This window comes from Cyanistes caeruleus, chromosome 2 (genome assembly GCF_971803275.1).
Source record: "Cyanistes caeruleus chromosome 2, bCyaCae1.hap1.1, whole genome shotgun sequence".
NCBI classification, from domain to species: domain Eukaryota; kingdom Metazoa; phylum Chordata; class Aves; order Passeriformes; family Paridae; genus Cyanistes; species Cyanistes caeruleus.
The window spans coordinates 36278873-36302134 of record NC_141702.1 but is presented as its reverse complement, the minus strand read 5'-3'; the positions used below and the strand labels follow the sequence as shown (position 1 = coordinate 36302134).

General features: G+C 42.8%; 1 protein-coding gene and 1 long non-coding RNA gene across 3 annotated transcripts in view; one reads left to right on the top strand and one right to left on the bottom strand.

Annotated features, from left to right (window-relative positions):
* The window catches only part of LOC111925734 (gamma-aminobutyric acid type A receptor subunit rho1), a 29970-nt gene that overhangs the window by 265 nt on the left and 6443 nt on the right, over nucleotides 1-23262 (top strand). The window contains exons 1-7 of one of the 2 annotated variants that reach the window (XM_023922264.2): nucleotides 12653-12914; nucleotides 13044-13097; nucleotides 14794-14900; nucleotides 16217-16284; nucleotides 18136-18359; nucleotides 21760-21842; nucleotides 23010-23150. In XM_023922264.2, the coding sequence (XP_023778032.1) occupies nucleotides 14882-14900; nucleotides 16217-16284; nucleotides 18136-18359; nucleotides 21760-21842; nucleotides 23010-23150 (535 nt within the window). In that variant the 5' untranslated portion in view covers nucleotides 12653-12914; nucleotides 13044-13097; nucleotides 14794-14881. Of the gene's footprint in view, nucleotides 1-12652; nucleotides 12915-13043; nucleotides 13098-14793; nucleotides 14901-16216; nucleotides 16285-18135; nucleotides 18360-21759; nucleotides 21843-23009; nucleotides 23151-23262 lie in introns of those variants that run through there. The other variant, XM_023922263.2, reaches the window with a different exon arrangement.
* LOC147654735 (uncharacterized) lies at nucleotides 91-13333 on the bottom strand. Its single transcript, XR_015283020.1, has 4 exons — nucleotides 12933-13333; nucleotides 11478-11598; nucleotides 10906-11153; nucleotides 91-5798 (listed from the first exon to the last, which is right to left on the bottom strand). It is a non-coding gene; the product is annotated as an uncharacterized LOC147654735 (long non-coding RNA).

The following is a 23262-nucleotide window of genomic DNA, read 5'->3' as shown; positions in this document are numbered from 1 at the left end:
TGTAATATTTTGGGTGATGATAAAATGACTAACAGATAATTTGAGCTTATATTTGCAGACTGTGATCTCTCAAGCAAAAATATTTAGGGGTTTTTTTTTGTCAATGAGTAAGTTTTAATGCATTTTCTACAGTGAAAATCATTGCTTCTTTCAAAAAATAGGTTTCTGAAGCATCTCAAAGTTTGAAAGGGTACAAAAAAAGAAGTATTTATTTTTACGGTGGTTAAAATGTGATAGAATATGTACATGAAATTGCAAATGAAATTTAGGTCCATGAGAATTATTGCATTCACTGAAGATTAGATGGACTTGAGATCTCAGATGGAAACATTCACAATTTGTTTTTATTGTTCTCATGTAATTTGTTTTATAGACCTTTTAAAAGGAAAAAATAAAGTCTCTCAGCAAGGCAATGGTCAGTTATCAGAAGAAAGAGAGAGAGCATTCAGTGTACTGTATTAATATGCTAAAATTATTTAAAATGTTGTCTACTCTTTGTCTCTCTCTTACAAAAAGAATGTGATATTTTGCTCTCACTACCTTGTAGACAGCCATTTTAGGAGGATTTGAGTTGAGGAAAGGTTTTGCTACAACTGAGTTATGAATATTTATATTCTATTTGGGAAATATTTAGAACTTTGTGTGAAGATTTTTATGCTCAGGCACAAAACACGTTACACCTGGAGGAAAAATACTTTTTTTTTTAATGTAAGAATATAGCTGACACATTTAATTTTGTTTAAATACTGTGTACTTCTGCTTGTGACAGACTGAACCTGGGTTGTCTCTGCTTTACTATAGTGCTGTTCTGTAAAGACTCTATCATCATCAGTACTGTAAAGTGTATAGAGATGAAACTGCAGGAATGTTACAGTCCTGAGGAGTTCAAACCACTCCTATTAGCCTTCAGAAAAAACAATTAAAATTGGAAGGGATGGAAAGTGCTGTGCCTTCTTATTTTCCTACAGGCCCTTGTAGCAGGTGAGGGGTACCATATAGAGGGACTGCACAGTCCCAGGTGATACTTGGGGATCCGTGAACCATTTTATACATAGGAAGTGGCTTTAGCAGTGACACCACCTCCATGGAGGTATAACTGGTAAAATGGATGCAGTGCCCTCTTCATGACCATCCCCCAGGGGATGCAATACCAGAGGCAGTATGGATGCAAGACAGGCACAAAATCCCTGTATTTTGTTGAGGCATCATGACAGTGACAGCAGAGGTGATGTGTTTGCTGTAGCAAATTAAAGGGGTGAGAAGCACCGTGTGAGATGAGAGGAATGTGCACACGAAGCAATCTTCTCTTTTCTCATTTATCATCTTTAAGGAAAGTCTATACTGCATTAAATGCTTAACAGTGTCAGTGTAATGAAGTGACAATATAACAAATCAAAGCAGAAAAGTGTTAAAAATGTGTGAAAATGGGAAAAAAAAAACCCTATTCAGTAAATTTGGGAGTTGCCTCTTCACCCATGCTTTGTATATAAGGTGTAATTGTTCCAGGGTAAGCTGGTCAGAAAGCCTTGAGGTGGTGTGGCTCTGGAGAATTGGCTCCACTGCCCTCCCAGCATGCCCATGCTGGCCTAGGAGGTCATCCTGGCCTATTTCTTCCTCATTAGAGCACAGTGATGTTCAGGAGAGCTGACTGGGAGAGGAACAAAGCTGGTCTGTGTCTGTAGCGTTGTCCACCAGCAGCATGGTGCCCAGTACAGTGCCCACTTTGCCCTGTGATGGGACAGCCTGGGAGATACCATGTAAGGTGAAAAAAGATGATTATGGCCATTCATAGGATGACCACAAGACCTTAGGATTTCCTTCTAAGCGCAAACAACAAACCCTTCTGTGCCAAACCCCTAACCTTCAATGACAAACTCAGAATGGGACTGCAAGAATTTTTAAACTCTGGCTTCAGTCCATTTGGTCCTGTTCTATGCTATCTTGTCTCCTCTCCATCGAGGTATTTGCAGGTGGATCAAGGCTCCATTCATCTCTGCTAACATACATCCAGGAGATTAAGCTTCTTAAATTTCTCAGTGCAGGATGTTTCCCAAGCTTTGACCCAGCCATTTGCTTGTTTTCCTCTGTCTCTTCACTGCTTTTTCAGGATTGACATCAGGACTAGGTGCAGTATTTGTACAGCCCTCCTGCAGGTGCTGTATGGAGAGGTAATCCCCCTGACCTTCTGGGACTGCAGTCAGGCTTTCACAGTGGGTGATGATGCCTGCCCAACACTACCAGGCATCTGTGTATGGCAGAACACCTCATCTCAGAGGTACAGTCAATCCTCTTTACTCTCATGGGGTGGTCTCTTATATGTTAAGATGCTGGTTATATAAAACAGTTTTGAAGTAGGCATGATTCCATAGCACTTCAATCAAAGTCCATGTCTTTTTCCATCACAGAGTTAGATCCTGGACTCAAAACAGAGCAATGGAGGATGCCACATTACATCAGAAAAACTTGCAGAGAACATTGCTCCTGAACATTTTGGATTTGACTTTGTTTCCCCCTCCCTTCAACAACCAGCTCTGATCAGCCTTTATGCAGGAGAAGTTAGAGTAATTGACCTCTTTACTCCTCTCTGAACATTCTTATCTCTTGCACCAAAAAGCTTGTGGTAAGGAACAGGATGGAAATCCATCCCTTCACTTTTCCTTCTGAAGAAAGACACAGGCCTCAGTGGAGATTGATGGGAAGATCTATTTGAAGTGGAAAAGACTGTCTCCACACCATCATGGGATGCTCAGGATGGCTTGATTTGCACCCATCACCTCCCTAACCCCCAGAATCCCTACAGGACAAGATCATCCTCTTGCCCTAGTGCCAGGGCTAAGCACAGCCACTGGTGCTGGCACATGGCAGAGGCACCTGCTGTAAAGACCTGCCACATTGGGTGGGTTGCCAGCATCTTGCTGTTCCTGACAGACGTGTCCAGCTTTGCTCCTCATGGTGCAGCTGATGGAGGAGTATATACGCTTTTAGCTTGTTTCTTTGAATGGTGTGTTAGTTTATTCCAAGGAGACTAACTTGCTCTGAACTCTGCTTTTAAATTAAAACTCACCACTGGATCTTCAGTTTTCAGCTCCGGGGCTTGTCTTTTCACTGGCCCTGATCCAGCTGAGCTCACATCCACAGCCTTTACAGTCTAGAGGTATGATGAATGGAGTACCTTCTCTGTCACATTTTTTGTCACTGCAGGTACCCCATTCTAGCATGAGACATAAGAGCTGTGAAGAAGAGTGAGCAGACAGGCGAGGTTTTCCCCATGGAAGTTCATGCATGCACCACATTCTTATGAGGACTGGGTTTGCATGACAGAAATTTTGAAAAAGTTTCCAAGTTTAAGCTTCCTTAAATAAAGCTGCTGAGGCTTTATGACATAGAGTGACAAGAAAATGGCAAATCAGTCTAGGTCAAAGTATGCAGACAGTCACAGTGAAAGCAGCATAGTAGATAGCTTTATTCCATGGGACTTACTAAAGAGTCTTCATATACTGTAATTCACTGTAAAAATGTCTGTGCCAGTCAAAAACTCAACTACTTATTTTTGCTAATCTCCAGGACAAATCACCTCAAAAGAATTTCACTTCAAAGAGCAGCAATATAAAAATAAAAGCCTTCTCACCTTGCAGACTTGTTCACAGTTTGCAGTCAGCCATGTGCAAAACCTGCAGGGATTGCAAGGCTTTTTATGCCTGTTAGATTCAGAGTGCCAAAACTCCTACAGGAAGGAGCTGAGTTCCGGAGCACTGGCAAGAGAACTGTCTGCTGTTTTCCCAACTGCTCAGGCTCTTGGAAAGTCACCAGGCTTCGGTGGGGGGTGTCACTAGAATGATGCAAAGGCTCACTAAAGTCACAACATTGTTTAGTCACAACAAAAGGGCCAAAGCCTATGTTGCTAATTAGACTTGCAGAATCTACTAGAGAGGATGAGCAAGAGGAAAAGAACTATTCTGGAGCTGAGCCATGTTATTCTGACAGAGCTAAATTCTGGGGGAGAAAAATCTCTTTTAACACTAAAATCTCCGTGGACAGCATTAAAACCACCTTTCAGACAAACAGCTCTCAGTGGAAAGAGATTTCACTGTAAAAGATCTACAGATCGTGTTTGTTTTATCTCACCTAAGAGACTTACTTCATGTTACTCATGTCCCTACCATTCCCTGACCATGTCATAATAATTTTGCTTCACTCTTATCTCCAAATAGTAACCCATTTGCATAAACAAACCTTGCTAATGGAAGCTGTCTTTAGATGAGACTTCTGGAGTGCATGGTAGGACTGTAAAGTGTGTGTTGAAGGCATTGCCATTTTATCAGTGGCGGGCCAGATGAAGTGAGCCCACAGCTCCCAAAACATTGCTTTCCAGGATCAGTTTGAGTTGTGTTTGGACACCATTTGCTCCAGCAGTGCTGGGTCTCAGGAGAGCAAGAGGCTCAGTGTGGATTTCAGATCAGTGCAAGTGGTAGTTCTCCACCTTGCCAGTTAGTAACTAGCCTTTCCTTTTCATCCTTTTATCTTCATCTCCTTCACTCCTTTTCTTTCCCTCATTCAAGGTTTCTTCTCTTCTTCAATCAGCTGTTCCTCTTTTTTTTTTTTGTGTCCCTTTTTCTGCCCTCTGCTTCACCTGCCTCATTTTTTTTGTCCGTAGCCACATCCCTTGCCCTTGTCATACAGATCTGCCAAGATTTATCCTGTTGCTTTCAATTTCATATTTCTTTGTGGCTTACTTCAAACCCTTTTCTTCCCTCCAACAGTGCTCCTCTTCTTTATATTGGTATACATTAACTTATTTTTCATTATTGCTTTGTTGTTTCTCTCATTTGCCTATCCCTGTCATTCTTTTAAGAAATTTCAATCGTGCATGGCACTTTTTCTTAGACCAGCAGAAGTGTCCCCCCTCTGCTTCTCATAGCAAGTGATAATGCTTTGAAAAATCTATTTTCTACTTTCATCATTATCACCAGCCTCCTTTCATGCCTTCTACGCCGAGGTACTCTGCATCTTTACTTGGCCCCTAGTGATAGGAGCTCCAGGCAACATTGCAACTTGCTCAGGATCAACAGCTTCGTGTTTTCTTCTGGCCCACCATTACTGCAATGTGTTTTAAGAGGAGACATAACAGGCTGTGTGCAGCCTAGCCAAAAAAAACAAACAAAATCAAAGATGCTGCAAGGTAATTTCTTCCCTCCTGAGTGCATATAAAGTGATTTTCTCATTGCAAGGTTGAGTTCACATCTGAAATGGTGATGGTTTTTCTTCTAAAAAATGCTCAGTCACCTTCTAAACTCACTTGTGTGAAAGCACTCATGGATTTCAGAGTGAATTTCATAGTGTGATGACATGCCATGTTCATGTACTTTTTTTCAAATTTCTTCTCCTTGCTATGCATTGTGGAAAGTCTTTGTGTGGGCAGATTCCTCCCCACCTGCACCAAGTTACCCTTGAATCCATATGCTTGCACCATATCACTTGGCCAATTTCTCCTTTCCACTCTGAGAGCCCTGCTCAGCCTGCCTGGAAGGCTTCTCCACCTGCAAGATCTCTTATCTGACTCTGCTATTTTTTCTGGCTGTGGACGTTGGATATGTGAGATGTGGACATGCCTTGGTGTTGCTAACAGCATTGAAATGCCCTTTGTCTGGTTTGCTGCTCTGTTCCCAATAATGCTGAACCATTGTTTGTCCTCTTTAGCACTGTGCGTTATTAAGCTTATGTTTATCAAGAAATACCACAATGACACTTCCTTAGCAGTAACAGCTGGTTTGGAGGCCATCACTATTTTGACAATGTTTCTGAAAGCAAAATGGAAAAAATTGAAAATACAAAGTAGAAATCAATGTCCACTTTTCTGAATTTGCTAGCTCTGAATTTTTCTGAAGTCATGAGATTCTCTACCTGTAGCTCTGATTTTAACTACCTTGAACAGCCACATATCCTCAGTAAATATTGTTTCAGTAATTACTCTTTTATCCAAAATAATTTATAAAGTTACTATACAACAGGGATCCTATCATAGGTGTCATGGGACTACACTGAGAAACTCTCTTCATGATAAAAACTCTCCATAATTCCTCTGTTTCTTGTTTTGTAACAATTCATACGTGGGGAGCTTCTTTCTGACTGATTTCTTTACGAGAAGAACCTGTCAATACTCTTTTGGAATTTGAAGTACACAACGTGTCACTGATCACTCTTGTCTCCAATGTCACTAACTTTTTAAAGAAGGCCATTATTTTACAACAACTGTCTGAAAGGAGGTTGTAGTGAGGTGGGCACCAGTCTCTTATGTAACAAGTGACAGGACAAGAGGAAATGGCCTCAAGTTGCTCCAGGAGAGGTTTAGATTAGATATTAGGAAAAATATTTTTTTATCCCATATTATTATGGGAAGGGTTGTGAAGCATTGAAACAGGCTTCCCAGGTAAGTGGTGAAGTCACCATCCCTGGAAATGTTAAAAAAACATGTGGATATGGTATTTGAGGACATGGTTTATTGGTGAACGTGGTGGCTGTCCCAGGCTGATGGTTGGACTTGATGATTTTAAAGGTCTTTTCCAAACTTAATGTTTCCATAATTCTAAAGGGCATAATATCCTTCAAAAAAAGTCAAACTGCCTCTTGCTCTTCTTCAATGCATACTATATTTATCTGGGGTCTACTTTTGGTGGGTTTTACTATCTTTGTAGCTAATTAGTCTGGTAGAACAGTCGGTAGCTTTTTAGAGTTCCAAAGAAGTGGAAAGCTGTTGCCTTCCAGTCCTGTGTCACAAATGACAATTGATTCAACAGTTTCTTACTTGGCTTTCTTCTGGGTAAAAGCCTGTTGACTTGTTACTGTTCAATCCATTTACTTTAAATCTACCTCTGGTCCTCTGCCAATATGAGTATTTCGTTGCCCCAACAGCAGAATTGTTATATTTCTGCTTTTTCTGTTCTATTCTATTCTAATTCTATTTTTTTTTTCAGCTAGCTATTCCCCATTCATCATCTATACAATTATTTCTCCATATTCCATGCAGTTATTAGTATTGCCTTTTATTGCAATTCATCGTATTGACATCAGACCTTTTCTCCAACACATTGTGACTGCTTTGAATTGTGATCCTAGATCCCCAAATGCCTGTTTCTCTTTCAAGCATGCCCCCCATACCTGAGTATTATAGTTCTGTCATCTGTCTTGTTATTGAAAATATTGACCAGCTATTTCCAGGATGAAATCTACAAAATGTTGTTTAGTGTCTCTCAGCAGCAAATTAATGGCATTACATTAACCATGGTACTTCAACCATGCTCAAAGTCACAGTTTCATCTCAACACTACTTCCCTTGTTTAGTAATGAAATATTAAAAACCTCACTCAAATCTACTTTTCTTCCTGCTTACACTAAGGCAGCCAGTTACACTGTCAGACAGGACATTAGACTGGATTGACGTCAATTATTGCAAAGATTCACATTGACTGATCTTTATAATCCCATTACTCCCTGGGGGAGGAGCAAACCAATGGATCACTTGAGCTTGTCACAATTTATTTTCAGGTCTCAAAACTCCAACTTCCTTCTTTTGTACCCATCTTAAACCCAGCTATTGTTTTCACCTTCATGCTCTCCCAGGAGCATCACCCATCTCTGAGGAGTCCTTGGAAGTGATGGCTTACAGCTCAGAGCCTGTAGTGGCTGATACTCCCAGTGCTCCTGAGGAAGTTCCATCAGCCTCTGTTGACTTAAATACCTCCAGCTACCTAAATACTCCTTAAAATGCCTTTCCCTGATATACACTGTGCTGATGTCTGCTTGCAAGTTGATTTTTCTTCTGAGACTGGGTCAGACATGAAACCTTTCAGCAAGTTCTGCATTGCTCCATTTGTTCTCCCCTTCCCTTCATCTCTGTTTCTCTTTTTAACTGGACTGAGTCCTGGCACTGTGTCTGCCTCCTCCTAGCTGACAGGATGGACCTTCTGCTTCTTCCAACTCTTCCTTTCAACATATGTGGCACAAAACTCAACAAACACCCATGCACTGGATGCAATTCCTGCAACACAGGAGCACTTCCATTTTTGAAGGGTCAGGTACAGTGTCAAGACCTCAGGTAGCACAACTTTTCTGTGAGTAATCAATTTATGTATGCATGTTCCCTTTTTTTTTTTTTTTTGGTCAGTGTTTATGTCCAGGCAAAGAGCAAAAGAAGTGCAACTTTTAAAGGGTGAATATATATCTTCTGCCTCTGTGTATTTTGCATTCTGAGACTGACCTGATGCTGACCTGAGACTGAACTGATTCAAGTAATAATGGGTTAAAATGGGGTTCTCATGGAACTAAAAAAAAAAGATGGTAGAAGAGCTCTGAATCCCACTGTTTCTTGGACTTTGTGATGTAAACATCAAAAATAGTGCCATTTTCCCCTTTCTTTTCATCTATTTAAAAATATATATTATAATAGCGATGTATCACTTTTCTTCACAATCTTTAAACCTACTAGTCATAAGGACACATGGTCCAAAATAATTACAAAAAATAAGGGCTTGACAAATGCAAAAAAACCCCACCAAAACAAACAAACAAAAAACAACAACTAAACATTTCATGACAAATATTCCTCATTTCTTAGAGTCTTGTTTACAGCTCCTGTCTATGCAAGTCTCTCACTTTGAGTACAAATTAGTGGGTTTTTATCCTACATTATCCCTGGGGAATTAATGAGTTATACAGTGGATCATGTCTGGTGAAGTGCATGTCACCAGGAAAGAGCAGCTTCCTCCCATTTCAAGTTTGCTCTTTCTTCCCTCAGGTGCTGGGTGGGTTTTTTTCCTATTTAGCTATCTCACTTTTCCTCGCCCTGCAAAGTTCTCCTCTGGGCTCTGGATGATTTCTCAGTCTTCAGTTGGACTTGCTGCACCACCTATCCACCAGCATCTCCTGCTTGCTGAGAAGACCTTCCCAATTAATTTGCAAGTCGAAGGCATGTTATGAAGGAACGTTCTGTGAACTCCTGCTCTAAACATTCTTTTCTTCCTTTGGGAAACAGGCTGGCAAGTTCTTTAGCCCAGCAAGGCTCACATGTCTCCAGAGCTGGATGTTATCTCTGTCCAGCACCACTCTGTGGTGGGGGGACACCACTACTCATGGAGGACTGTCCAGGCTCTCTGTGCCCCAGGAGTCATTCCACAAAATGATGAGGCACTGTTTGAATTTGATGTCTCCCCTCTTCTCTGCTCCTTCTGCTATCTTTCCTTCTGGCATTACCCAATGTTTTCCTTCCCTCCCCACCTCTGCCTACCCGGCGTCTTTCCTCCTCAGTCTCACCCAATGCACAGGCACTATTGTAGATCTCAGCTGCCTTTGTCTCTGCCCTAAATTTTCTCTGCAGAAACCTCCTGTATGTTTGTACATACAATCCCCAATTCCTTTTTGATTCTTCTCTATTCCCTTACCCAGAATTCCCCTGTCTGGTTTTGGGCTTTAACAGAATGTGGTATGAACCCCAGTCACTAACTGGTCATAAAATAGGGAGAAGAAAAGTCTAGTCAAATATGTAGGCATTTAATAGATATATAATAAGATTTTTACACTTCTTACAGAACTCTATAGTACCAATACACCTCTGCCAATCCCATGCCCATCCTGCCAAGACTTTGTTTCCTGCAGGGACTTGTGCTGCCTCCACTGCCCTCTCCTGCTTAATTTTGTCAGATATGAGCTCTGCAGCACATGCTGCGTTGCAGTGTGGCCGATCCGCAGACTTCCTTACCATTGATGCAAGGCAGAGGGGGATATGGATCTTGTGGAGCCAGTTTTCAGCAGGACTTCTAACTGGAAAGTACAGAAAGTGATGAAAGTCCCTCGTGCCTGCCAGCTGTGCCATGGCACTCATCTCTGGGCCCCCATCCCTGTGTGAGCAGGGGTGGACAGTTTGTGCTGTGCCTCCCATCCTGCACAGGCTATGCTGCATAGACCTCATGCCATGATGGGCAGGGGAATGCCAGCAGCCGCATCCTGCTTTGTCTTCCCATCAAATTACATCTGGCAAGGCAGGAGAGGGCAGTGGAGACAGCACAAGTCCCTACAGGGACCAAAGTCTTTGCAGGATGGACATGGAACTGACAAAGGTGTATTGTTACTATAAAGATTTGTGGGATTAAAGGTGGGAAATGTATGTTACAGAAGTAATTGCAAACTAGAATGCTACAATGGGTAATGACTTCTCACACATTTGTTTTGGTTGCTTTCAAAAGCTCCTGTTTCCAAGATGAAGAGTACTGTGGGGTTTCTGGTGCACATTTTAAGTGTGGACCTGACATTCCTCTGGCACATGTTCTGTTAAGTTGGGCATTTGGAAATGCCTGATGGGACCTTCATATGTCATGGTGCGACTGTTTCTTCTGAAAATCAGACACTGTTAACCCTAACCCTGCAACCCTTTTTGCTGTGTTGGAGTGACTATTAGATCAATAGGGAGTATCATGCTTTAAAATACCACAAGAGTAAATCCTTTTTGCCTTATGTCTGTAGCAGTAGTGATCAAAATCTGGGTTGGCTGATTTTCTTCCCCAGCTATCTTGTGCATCAGCCACATCATTGCCTCCCAGCCCCAGCAAGCCTCAGACTTTGAGGCAGAGGCATCTCAAGATCCCTTGAAGAAGTGGGTAGATCTGGGGCAATAACAGTGACTTTTAAGAGCTTGCACCACCCCAGCTGCCATCAGGGACCCAAGAGCTATTCTAGCAATGCACAGGGAGCACTGTGAATAAATGCCACTCTGCTCCAGTTGTTGCTTTTTCACAAAGCATCTCTGTGAGCTTCATGAGTCATGAAATGCCTTTTGGCATTGTAACTACTAGGAGATAAATATTGACATGGTGGGGGGGAAAAAAAAAGGGTTATTCGTTATTCAGTATATTTTACCTCAGGAATGATTGCTGAGTTTTAAAGACAGCCTGTCACCCCAGTGAAGACAGGAGGGACACTCACAGCCAGTTGTGCTGAGCAATCTGTACACAATGTCTGGGCTGAATCTCCTGGGTGAAGCTGTCGACCGCAACCGCCCAGAAACAGCGGAAGCCACAGCAGTTCTCCATCGATTCCCAGCCCAGACAGGGTAATGGGGTGCCACGATGGAGCTGCCATTGATCACTGAGCCAGCAGAGGAGTCCCTAGGAACCAGAGCAGAAAATATATTTGAGTTGTGGTAGTTTGGCATTTAGGAAAAAAAAGTGGAAAACAGAAAGAAACACAAAGAAATGGGGCTTCAAATTGAAGTAACTGGGTAACAGGTAAAAATGTTTTGCTGCCACAGAGCTGTGATAAGGGGAACAGGGCTGGCAAAGAAAAGCAAAATACCCAAAACAAAGCTCAAATGAATACAGTACCCTGCAGTGAATGGAGCATGGGTGACATTTTGTGCTTGTTTGCTACAATGAAAGAAAGTTCATTTTAGAAGAAATGAAGAAACACCTGGAGGAAATAAAAGGAAGTACCTGGGGTCACTGAGTGCAGAGGATAGGGGTGATTTGGCAATGAATCCTTGATGGCCATGCCTTGAAGTCTCCCTTGACAACCAGAAAAGGGACAGAGCCACTGTGAAGCATTAGATAAGACCTACAAAGGAAATTAAAATTAGGAACGGCAAGAACATGGCCTGCCTCATCCCTGTTGGAATACCAGCATTATTCCTGAACTGCCAAGAGTTTACTAGGGCACTTTAAAGTCATGTAAATCGGTCAGCTTGTTGCCAGAATCTGCTTATCCCCAAAACACGAGAAATTACTTCCTGACAGCCGGCAGATGAGAAACAGGCAGCAGAGGAACATATCAGCAAGGGTATAGAACAAGGCAGAAAGCTCCAGAAAGTGCATTTTGCATTTGCAAGTGTTTTGCTGCGTGATGCCCAGGTCTGAACAGTGCCACAGAAGCTGCGTCTCATAATGGCAATGGTGCTGCATTGCCCAAAGACTTCCCCAAACACTGGTCTGCCTGTGCATTTATTCCTAGAATTTCTTTGGGAAGCCCAGAACAGATTCTGGGAAAAAAAAAAAAAAAAAAAAAAAGTCTTACTCATCCAGTGCTTCACTTCAGGATGAGTCAACAGCCCAATGTGCCCATTCCTGTCCTGGTTGTCTGCTTTCCTGTGGCAGCAGCAAGATGAATTTATCTCTGATTCTAGAATGTTCCCAGTCCAGGAAGGAACTGTCCCACAAGGCCTGGGGTCCCTCCACCACATACCAAATGGCAATGGTGCTCAGGTGCTGAAAACCATTACTGCAAAAGGAATTTTACCACTGTAAATCTCTACACAGGGACTTGGAATGTATGCTAATGGGTGAAAAAGCCTCATTCATAGAGTTGATTTGAGTTAGCATTTATTACAGCAAGAAGCTAATTTTTTTACTTTTAGTTAAAGATGACTTAGAAATGTTCAATATTTAAAATGTTACTTTTGCTCAAGCTAGCACTTACATCGCCAAAAGCAATATTCTTGCCTTTAATGATTAAATAAAATATTGGCCAAAGACCTGAGAAGTCCTTTCTTGACAGCCAGCTGGGAAATGGTATGAAGCCAGAAACAATTTTCACAGTTTTTTTCTTTTTTTTTTTTTTCCCCTGAAATAATTTGAAAATATTTTTTTTTTCCCGTGAATATAACCTGGCTGACTCTGTAGGTGTCACAGCTGTGTCCCCGCCACCAGAGGCCCCATGGCAGCTCCGGTCCCCAAAGCCCCTGCTGCTGCCAGCTGGGCAGGTGCGACCTGAGCTGCCTGCCTGGGTTCTGTGCCAGACAATCGAAAACACAACCATCCCACCCTACAGGCATCACGGCTCCCTTCCTTTTGCCCTGTCCCCGCTGTGAGCCCGAGCATTCCCCCCGCGCCATACCCAGCCTGACGCCGGCCTTTGCTGAAGGGGTGACAGAAAAGGTAAGCACCATTTCTCACCTGTGACAGAAGGCGATGCTGCAGGGATCCGGTGCCTCCCTCCTGACATCCTCTCCCGCCTGCCCGTGCCCACCTGTCTCAGCTCTCCCTTTTCCCATTGTTTTCCCGCAGCCGGCCGCAGCGGCAGAGGCGGGAGGCCCACGGCGAGGTGCACAAGCAAGGCAGGTAAGCAAAACCCTCAGGGGGCTGCTGCTGGCCCGGGCCTGCCAGCCGCATGCCCGGGCTGGGCAGGGGAAGGGGACACCACTCAGACAAACCCGCTGTCTTTAGGTTTAGCCGTGCCAGTAGCAGATCCAGCAGGCTCCGGAGGAGGCCCCACTGCCTGAAACCCTCGTGGTCGTGAGGGGTGAGGCTGCGGCCATTTGCCACGTCCCCTCAGGCTCCATGTAGTGCTGATGCGCAGTTTGTGCTGGCGTGCTGTGCCAGTGGGTGCCTTCCCTCTAAGAATCCATTCTACAGACCTGAGCCCCTTTCATGGGCTCTCTATCATGCCATTTGTCCTTCCCACTGCCGCTGGACGGGAGAAAGCACCTTTCTGAGCGCAGTCAAACCTGTTCACAAATGTGTTTTGCCACTGGTCTGCTGATATTACTCCTCTGCCTTGCACAGGCATAAACCTTCCCTTATGTACACTCACAGGTCTTTCAGAGGATGACTTAAACCTAAAGCAGAAACAGGAGCCACCTTTTAAAATGCCAGAAGGATAATTCATGGCTAGAACTCACTGACAGAAGTAGACAACTCAACTCTCCTAGAAATTATTTAACTCAATCTAGGCATCTTTCTAAGATACTTTGTAGTCCAGATAAAGGATTTGAGAGAGGAGCTGCTGAAAACACCACTGGCCTCTGTTAGGAGATTGTTGTATTTGCTTCTTGTACAACTTTCAATGCATCTTTGAGAAGTACAGCATGGCTAAGCAGTCTCATTTTTGAGAAACTTTATCTCAGGAGCTTTTTCCTCATCAAGTTTCTTTGTCAGCCTGTTTTCCTTTAATCTACTTCTTACTTGTCTTGTGTGTATTCAGATGAATATACACAGTGCCTGTCTGAGTGTGCCATCTTTTCTAAAATCAAGAACCTGCAAAACCTTTACTCCTTCTTTTGAGCATGCAGCTGGCTCTGAGGGCAGCAAAGGCTTCCCCTACACAAAGGAGCAACCAAGGAGCTGCTGTCATCACCATCCCAGTCAAAGCACTGGGGCACTGAACAGCAGTTTGCATTTGGATGTGGAAGGGCATCAGAGCCTCCTCTGTCCAGCATTCAGTGCAACTCCAACAGCTTCTGGAATTACCCTCCCAGGCTCTTTAATGCTCAGAGACCTCCCAGGTCTGTAATGCTGCTTTTTATCCTTGATGGAAATCTGGGGCAGAAGCTAATAATTTTATCCCAAGTTAGGGAATGGCCTGCCTCCTGGCCTGGTTCCCAGACTGTCTCCATTTTGTTCCTGGGCAACAGCCAGTAGCTTATTTGATATATTGTTTCCCTAATTCCTGGCCTCACACTCCATCATAACTCAATGTCAGGAATGCCTCCCCCACTCCACTTATCCACACATACTATTCCTCCAGCCCACACATTTTAATAGCTGCCCCCAAACTGCTGTATGCAGAGAGAATTTTACAGGGACAAAAAGCCACCCAACAAATGTTTTCTCAGTGCTAAAACTATCACAGGTGCCTAAACTGGATGATCAGTGCAGGAATCAGTTTTTAATGACATGCTGCCAACCACTGCCACAATCACAGACAGGCTCATGGTCTAAGGGGTGGATGTTCTGAGGAGTAAATGGAGTGAAACAAGCACGTACTTCTCACAGGCACTGCTCAGGGCTCATAGCTGTGCTTCTCTCCTCCTGGTAGCCCAATCTTAAAACGAAGCCCTGACATCACCAAATCTCCCCTGACGAAGTCAGAGCAGCTGCTGCGAATAGATGACCATGACTTCAGCATGAGACCAGGTTTTGGAGGTATGAAACATGCACATTTGTCACTGTTCCTGTTTTACACTGTCAGTTCTTTATACTGTAACATGTACAGCAGTGAAGAAGCAGATTGGCTGTTCTGTCTCTAATTTCTGTTCTTCTGAGTTGTGAATTCATGGCACTCTCAGGGAAATAGAGGTGCAGTGAAATAGCCTTCTGGATGAGCAAAAAGCTTAGTCAAAGGCATGGAAATGTGATTAACAGGCAATATATTATTCCTGGTGCTCAGTGATACTTTCTTCTGATAAAATCTGCAAATACACCTTGTGTTTACTCCTGGGTGATGGAGGGAATTCTAAGTTTTTGTCTTAGTGTGGCACATAGGTGTACACAATCAAATGAGGTACCCCACTTACTTCATTTATAACCCAAAAGAAAACATTTTGACTGTCTGTGTTAATGCTTGCTTGCATTTTTGTGGCTGTGTGCTAGAGCACCCAAAGCTTTCACGGAAATGGATGAAGGAGAACACACTTTCTTTTAGCCCATCGGATTAGAGAATGTTGTAATTTATCTACCCTTTCTGGCTGACAGATGGTCATTCAAATCCAGGATACCATTATATACTCTGATGAAAGAAGATTTTATCGCTAAATGCTCAATACACCAAATACCAGCATGTTCAATTAATTTAAAAACATTTCAGTTTCACAGCAGTTCACAAATGTGAGCATTATTTTACTTGACAGCTCTCCTGGACTGTAATTGCCAGAGGTATTTGAGGGACCAGTCAAAGCCTGGAGGAGGGAAAAAAGTTCAGAATCCCTATTACATGGGGTCACATCCTTCCCCTCAGGAACCTCAGGCTCAGTGGCACATGTATGTGTCCTGCAAAGTATCCTCTCCTGTCACCCTTTGTTTTCCACAGCTGAGCACTGAGTCTTGTGAAGGTCAAATACACATAGTAGCTCTCATGGATGTTATTAGCCTGCAAGAGGAACAAAAGTGAGGGAAAATCTCCCACATTCCCTTAGTTGTACCACCACTCTTCCAGTGATCTGTCTCGCCAGTCCTGGACGCCAGCACTAGTGAATTACTGAATTACAGTTCACTTTTAAATTTTGAAGGGACACATGTAGGATGACACAATAGAAAAAGGAAGTTATTAGTGGGTCAGTCTTATTACTGATTTTGTTATTAGGAGTTTTTTGTTGTGAATTCAAATAATTTATACTTTCTATTGGTTTACTGTTGTTTCTGTTTCAAACTGAGCATGTATTTCTATCTGTAAGATAGTAAAATCAGTGGATTGCTTTGTTTCACTGAGTTTGTCAGCTCCTATTTTTTTTTTTTTCCTCTAGGCCCTGCAATTCCTGTTGGGGTGGATGTCCAAGTTGAAAGTCTGGACAGCATTTCTGAGGTGGACATGGTAAGAGTCACAGACAAGATCTCTGGAGACCAAAACTCTGCAGGCTACTTGTGTTTGTGTCCATGGAGTTTGAATACTGCCAAGGACAAACACTCCACAGCCTCCAAAGGCAGATTCAGGTTTGATCTGTATCTACCAACAATTACTATTAACTATTAACTATTAACAACAACTACTATTAACCTCATGCTACCATTTAATGGCCCTTGAAGCAGGAGGAAATCTGACATTTTCTTTTCTTTATGACAAAATGATAAAACATTACCAAGACTGTCTCAAGGGATTTGGGTTTCTATTTTATATTTATATTCTATATTTATATTCTATCTATATTTTCTTAAATAGTGGTAGCACACTTAAAAGATCTGAGAGCAATGAATGTGTTTGTTTTAAGGGACTTGCATGCTGTAGACATAGTATCACTTTGGACAAGTTCTGAGGTAGTCAGGGGTCAGAGAGCTCCCAAGGAATAGGGGGAATGGCTTTAAACTGAAAGAGGATAGGTTTTGATTGGATGTAAGGAAGAAATTCTTTACTCAGAGCATGGTGAGGCACAGGAACAAACTGCCCAGAGAAGTTGTGGATGCCTCATTCCATTCAAGGTCAGGCTGGAGTGGGCTTTGAACAACTTGGTTTAGTGGAAGATAGCCTGCCAATGTCAGGGTGGGTGGAACAGGATGTTCTTTAAGGGCACTTTTCCAGTCCAAACATTCTATGATCCACAGAGTCTCTAAGTAACTCAGGTTTTGCTTTGGAAGAGAAAAAAATCACTCCCCACTACAGAATATTTTTCAAAATGTTCTGACTTTTCAACAAAATTATCAAACAGGTCTGAAGGTTTCACAGGAAGCCTCAGATTCTCTGTGCTCCCAATTAACAGATAGAGGGTTAAAGAGCCTGCATTGGACCTCCTCCCATGCCTGAGCTAGGAAAGGGCTGTGTGGCAACACAGCTGGTGGTGGGCAGACACACTGGTGGCATGTCAGGCTCCTCTCACTGCAGCTATTTCTACTCTTGTGGGGGCTGGGATATCTGCAGTCATTTGACCTCAGGGGTGAGCTTTTCTCCCAGAACTGGGGACCCCTTCAGCTGACTCCCTGACTCCAGTGCTCTTGGTACCCCAACAACTAGCCATGGGTATCCTGAGCCTTCACCTGTCCTGGCTGAGGAGAAAGCTTGTGAAGGTGGCCAGAGGGCCCCTAAAAAGCTTTGGGATTTGAAAGCAAAGTGGAAGAATTAACATTGGGGACTTAGAAGTTAAAAAAAACAAAACCAACAAAACAAGCCCCAAACCAAACAAAACCCAAACAATAAACCTATTCTGTTTTGGTTTTTTCCAAATCAAAAATTATGATTTTGAATTAGTTCCCATGGCTTTTGAATTAGTTCCCATGGCTTTTGAATACTGCCCCTGTTCCTCCTCTAATGTCAAGTTGCAACACTCATCAACATGGGAATACCGCTAGATGGCCTTGGGTCAATTTTGGCTGTTAGCAAAATAATAATGGAGAAGATTTTATATTTTCAGAATCAATACTTTTTAACTCATGCAGCTTTGTAGAAAAATGCCATGGTGCTTAGCAAGATCATTGCTTGCTTTTTAAATGAAGACACATCAGTGACAGAGTTATTCATTCTGTACTAAGTTTAAGTTTGAGAAGTCAGTTATGTCTGAACCCAGTAAATCTATCTGACCTGATGAATAAACAAGCTGTAGCTGGTGAGGCCCCTTTCAGCCCAGGGGGAGTGGATGTGCCCTCAGGAGAGGTGCTTTACAGTTCATTGTTTGTCCCAGAGAGGAGTTACTAAGCTGATAAGGTCTAAGTTGTGACAGAAGCCTGTTTGCTGCAGGACTTCACGATGACGCTTTATCTGAGGCACTACTGGAAAGACGAGAGGTTGTCCTTCCCCAGCACCAACAACCAGAGCATGACCTTTGATGGCAGACTGGTGAAGAAGATCTGGGTGCCTGACATGTTCTTTGTCCACTCCAAGCGTTCCTTCATCCACGACACCACCACAGACAATGTCATGCTGCGGGTCCAGCCAGATGGGAAGGTACTTTATAGCCTCAGGTAAAACTGAATTTGGTCAATGCAAGCTATTAGTGGAAAGAGAAAGTGGTTTAATTGATTCCTGTATTGTGCTTTTGCATGACTTCATACAAAAAAAACCCATACAAAATAATGAATGTGCTGGCTATCCACAGTCATCTGAGTGCCTGTATGAGTACATTTAAGTGCCTGTTGCAGAAAGCCAGTTTCTGTGCCAGCATTGTTGGTTCCACCACTCTCCCTTCGCCTTGTGAGCATAGCTAGCCCCTGTTCCTGTTGGGAAGCTGCAGTCAGCTTGGAGCAGCTCAGCGAGGGCCAGCAGGCTGCAATCCCTGCAGGGCACATTCTAAATAAAAGGGCAGTGTCTGGCAATAAAGAGAAGTCCAGGGTAGCTATAGTTATCCACTTCACTACACAGCAAAGTCTCTGGGCTTAGCAAAATGTGCAGTTTCTGTTCTTGAAAGCAATGATGGAGAAGTATAAATTTTACTGAGTGCCACTTTATGATAAGCAAAAAATCAGAGGGAACATCCTTCAGCACAAGAAGTGACAAGCTTCAGAGCAAGGGTATATAGCTTCTGGTGACTCCCACGTATAGTTAGAGCAACCCAAACACTTGTTTTGGCTTTTTCAGCTTTTTGCTCGCATTTCATGTGAAATCCATGGGAGCTCCTTGCAGGAGACATTTTTGATAGACATTCCTTTGTCCACTGGCTTGAGGGGTGGTCCCAGCCTTGGCCTTCTCTCTTATTTTCCAAATAGTTCATCAGTTGACATAAGTCTGAATGTTATTAAACTGGGATTTTTTAATTTCTGGTAAGTAACACTTTCATGCTTGGAGATGCTAAGTAAGGAGCATCTGTGTCATGATTTAACCCCAGCTGGCAACTAAGCCCCATGTAGCTGCTGGCTCACTTCCTCCTGGTGGGAGGGAGAAGGAAATTGGAACAGTAAAAGAAAAAAAAAACCTTCATGGGTTGAGATAAAGGCAGAGAATTAGATAAAGCAAAAGCCCCATGCACAGGCAAAGCAAATCAAGAATTTCATTCACGACTTCCCAAGGGCAGGCAGGTGTTCAGCCACCCCAGAAAAGCAGGGCTCCATCACACATAACAGTCACTTGGGAACACGAATGCCTTTACTCCAAATTTCCACCCATTCCTTCTTCTTCCTCCACTTAATATGCCAAGCATGATGCCATATGCTGTGGAATGTCCTTTTGGTCAGGTGGGATCAGCTGCCCCCTCCAAACTCCCTGTGTGCCCTCAGCCTCCTCCTTTTTGGGTTGGAGAAGCAGAAAAGGCCTTGATGCTGTGGAAGCCCTGCTCAGCATTCATGAAAATATCTCTGTGTTATTAACACTGTTTTCTGGACAAATCCAAGATTTATTCCCACACTAGCCACTGAAAAAAAATTAACTCTATCCCAGATAATCAATTTGTCAGTCTCTAAAAGAAAATAAAATCTGTGCTTCTGTTTTACTTGGCTGCAGCTCCATTCAGTTAAAAAGCAAGTATTGCCAAAGGACCCATAAAAACCTATTAGAAAGAAAATTTCTGTACAGTATTCTGATGCAAGAATGTCAACATCGCTTTCACAGCAGTGAAATAATACCTGATAAATAAACAAAGCATCAGATGATAGATAATATATTCTGAAGGACAAAAAGAAGGAAAACCTGACTGATAGGAGGTCAGTATCAGCAAGACTCATAGCTTTAACTAGTGAGAAGGTTGCAGAATACACTGCTTGTGAAGGCTGTGGAGGTCTTTAGGGAATGTTGGTTCTGGCAGAGGTGAAGCTGAGCCTGCCACAAGGTGAGGGGGTAACTTCTCAGCCTGCCAAGGTGTTTTATGATCCTACAAAAAAAGTCAAGCAAAGAAATTCTTGATTCCCTAGGGGGTATCAGTTTGACAAAAATTCTTTTGTTCTTTGGTATTTTTATCCTACAGTTCATTTGGATACATAGCCTGAACATTGTCTACCTTCTCATTATCAAATATTTTTCTTCACACATCAGATTAGACAAGGTTCAGGTATTCTTTAGGCCTTTACAAATTTTGGTCAGGTCCTGAGTACAATAAAAAAGGCCAAGAATATGACATATTGTTCAGCTATATCATGCGTGCCTACACACTCATTTAGCTGCCAACCATCTGCATTGCAAGCATTTATGATTATCTAAAGAAGATGGGAACAGGAGGACACCAAACTACTCAGATCCTTCACAGCCTTGTGCTTAAACAATTGCCCAGCACGAAGTGGTGGCGAATGTCTTCAATAGCAAACCAGCAGAGTTTCAGTATTTTATTCGGCAGTGAGTGCAGCTTGCAATGCTTTGTGAATGCTGAGGAAGGACAAAGAACAAGCTTATTGTTCCCCATAAGAACAAGCAGGTTGTTACTGCCTCTCTGCCTTACTGAATGCCTTTGCCTGCATATTCTATTTTTCCTTGGTGTCTGCCTTTTTAGGGTTCTTTGCCAGACATTGTTCTCTCATTTTAGAAACCACCATAGACCTCAACTGGCTCCTAAACTTCCATTTCAACCAAGGACTTTCACTCAAAGTCTAATTTCAGACAGGAAAGCAACATCAGACAGAACCCACTTGTGCAGAAGGACTGCTAACATAAGGGATTGCATTGTGGTTTTTTATTACTGTATGACAGATGTCTCTCTACCAACTAACTCTTCTAAACCTTATTAATTCTTTCCCTGATATGATTTATACTTTTATTTTCATTTACTTCTTTAGAGTCCAAACCAGTCAAGTCAAGATTTATGGTTTCTTCTGATTCAAACATTAAATTATGCTATTAAAAATGTGGTAATCAGACTATAGCAAAGCCAGAGAGCTTGATTGATGAGCCAGAGCATTTCAGTGGTCACTGTTGCATCCAGCTCCAGCCCTGTGCCCTCTGGTGGCTGATTTCCATGTGTGATCACCGGGTTCCCACTGAGCAGCTGAAAATTCACTCTGTGCAGGGAAATTACCTGCATCCCTCATGGCACTACGATGGCTTTGATAAATGAAAATTATTTTACCATACAAAGCATCTGTTCAAAGGACAGATGTCTGAAGAGATATGTTTGCTCATTGTCAGGGGGGAAGTGTCCTTTTTGCCCTTTCTCATTTTCTTCTCCAATACTTTTGTCATCTAGTTGCAATTTGTAGTGGACTAACTTTCTAGTCACCTTTAACAGTAGTTTTCTGAGAGAAAGAAATGGCTTTAACTAAAGTGGAATGGCTTTAGTGGAATGAAAGGAATTTATTTTCAGTTGAGTGATAGTGGCTGTAGTTGTTTAATAAAATGTGTGGTACTAGTTGTAGATGTTTAATAGAAAACCAAACTCACAGCTTTACTATTTTTCAGTTGCACAAGGAGACAAGTTTTTAATGTGGGATTTTTATTTCTTCCTAGAGTTACAGTAACAGCAATGTGCAACATGGATTTTAGTCGCTTTCCCCTGGATACTCAAACATGTTCCCTGGAGATCGAAAGCTGTAAGTAATGTGGAGGCATAGGGGAGCCAAGGACACCCCATGGGAACCCAAACTGTGTTAAACCAATAATTAATTATACCAATAATTAAACTGCTGCTACAGTCATGGGAGCTCTAACCAAAGTCATCAGAGTTCAACACTAAGAGAAGCTCCTGGCCCATATTTTTTCACTAAAATTAGGTGGTGGTGGAACAACTGTTTTTAAAAACCATCTGTGAGTACTGCCTTGCCAGTGGTCCTGAATGCCAGCCAGGCTGCCTCACTGCCACTCCACCCACAGGGCCCTTGTTTGTAGGTCAGCGGTCTCCAAGAGCACCTGTTTGCCCAGGTGCCCTCAAACACATGGATAAATGGCCTTACGCCCTCCTCTCCCATCTGCTCATCCGTGGTGTAGAAACCACAGCAGGGTAGTGACATTAATTGCCTTCCTCTTATGCTTCTTAGTCCTATTTGAGATAAACCCAGCTTACACCCTTTGTCCCAAGTATGTTGCACATTTGAATTGGCCAGATTTCATGTAGCAACGTTTCAAAATGTTGGCTTTTTTGAGTTATTTTCCTCTGCTTAACCTTGCAATAAGAAATTACAGTCTTAATTCTGTTTTAATACATTAATATGTGATTTTTTTTCTCCCTCTCTGGAAAGAACTGCTACTAAACCCATGTGAAAGGATTGACATTACTGTTATTTCCACATGTATTAAAAAACCAAGTAATGTCCATGTGTGTATCACAGGCAGAAAAATTAGAGTTTTTCTTCCTGCATTCCTCAGACCATTGATAAATCATTCCTCTCATCACCCCAAACAGGTTCTTTCTGCTAAGTCTCCTTTTCTATGCTACTGATTTTAGGAATTTTACAATAAAGAATTTTTCAAGTTCTGATGCAGTGGGTTACTTGACATACCTATTATGTGTGTGAAACTACAATTAGAGAAGCAGGAGGGTTAACAAAATGTACCAGGTATCAGGCCTGAGGGCTGTGACAATGAGCTAGTCCACTCCTTGCCACAGCCATACCCACAACCTAGGTGGGTGGCATTGGGAATTTGAGCTTTTCAGCTGGGAGCTCTGAGGGAGCCAGGAGGGCTGTGTGGGCACATCATGGACTGTGGGGGTGGTAGCAGCTGTCTTAGTGCACTATCCTGAGTTTGCTCTGCTTTCCTAGATGCCTACACTGAAGATGACCTTATGCTCTACTGGAAGAATGGGAATGATTCCCTTAAAACAGATGAGAGGATATCACTGTCCCAGTTCCTGATTCAGGAGTTTCACACCACCACAAAGCTTGCCTTTTACAGCAGCACAGGTGGGCAGACAGAGCACCTGACAGAGCTGGGGGAAGAAGGGGTGAAAACTGTCTTTCTTGGCCTTGGTCATGGAGGATTGTCCACTGGGAGCTCTCTCTGTGTCCCATCAGA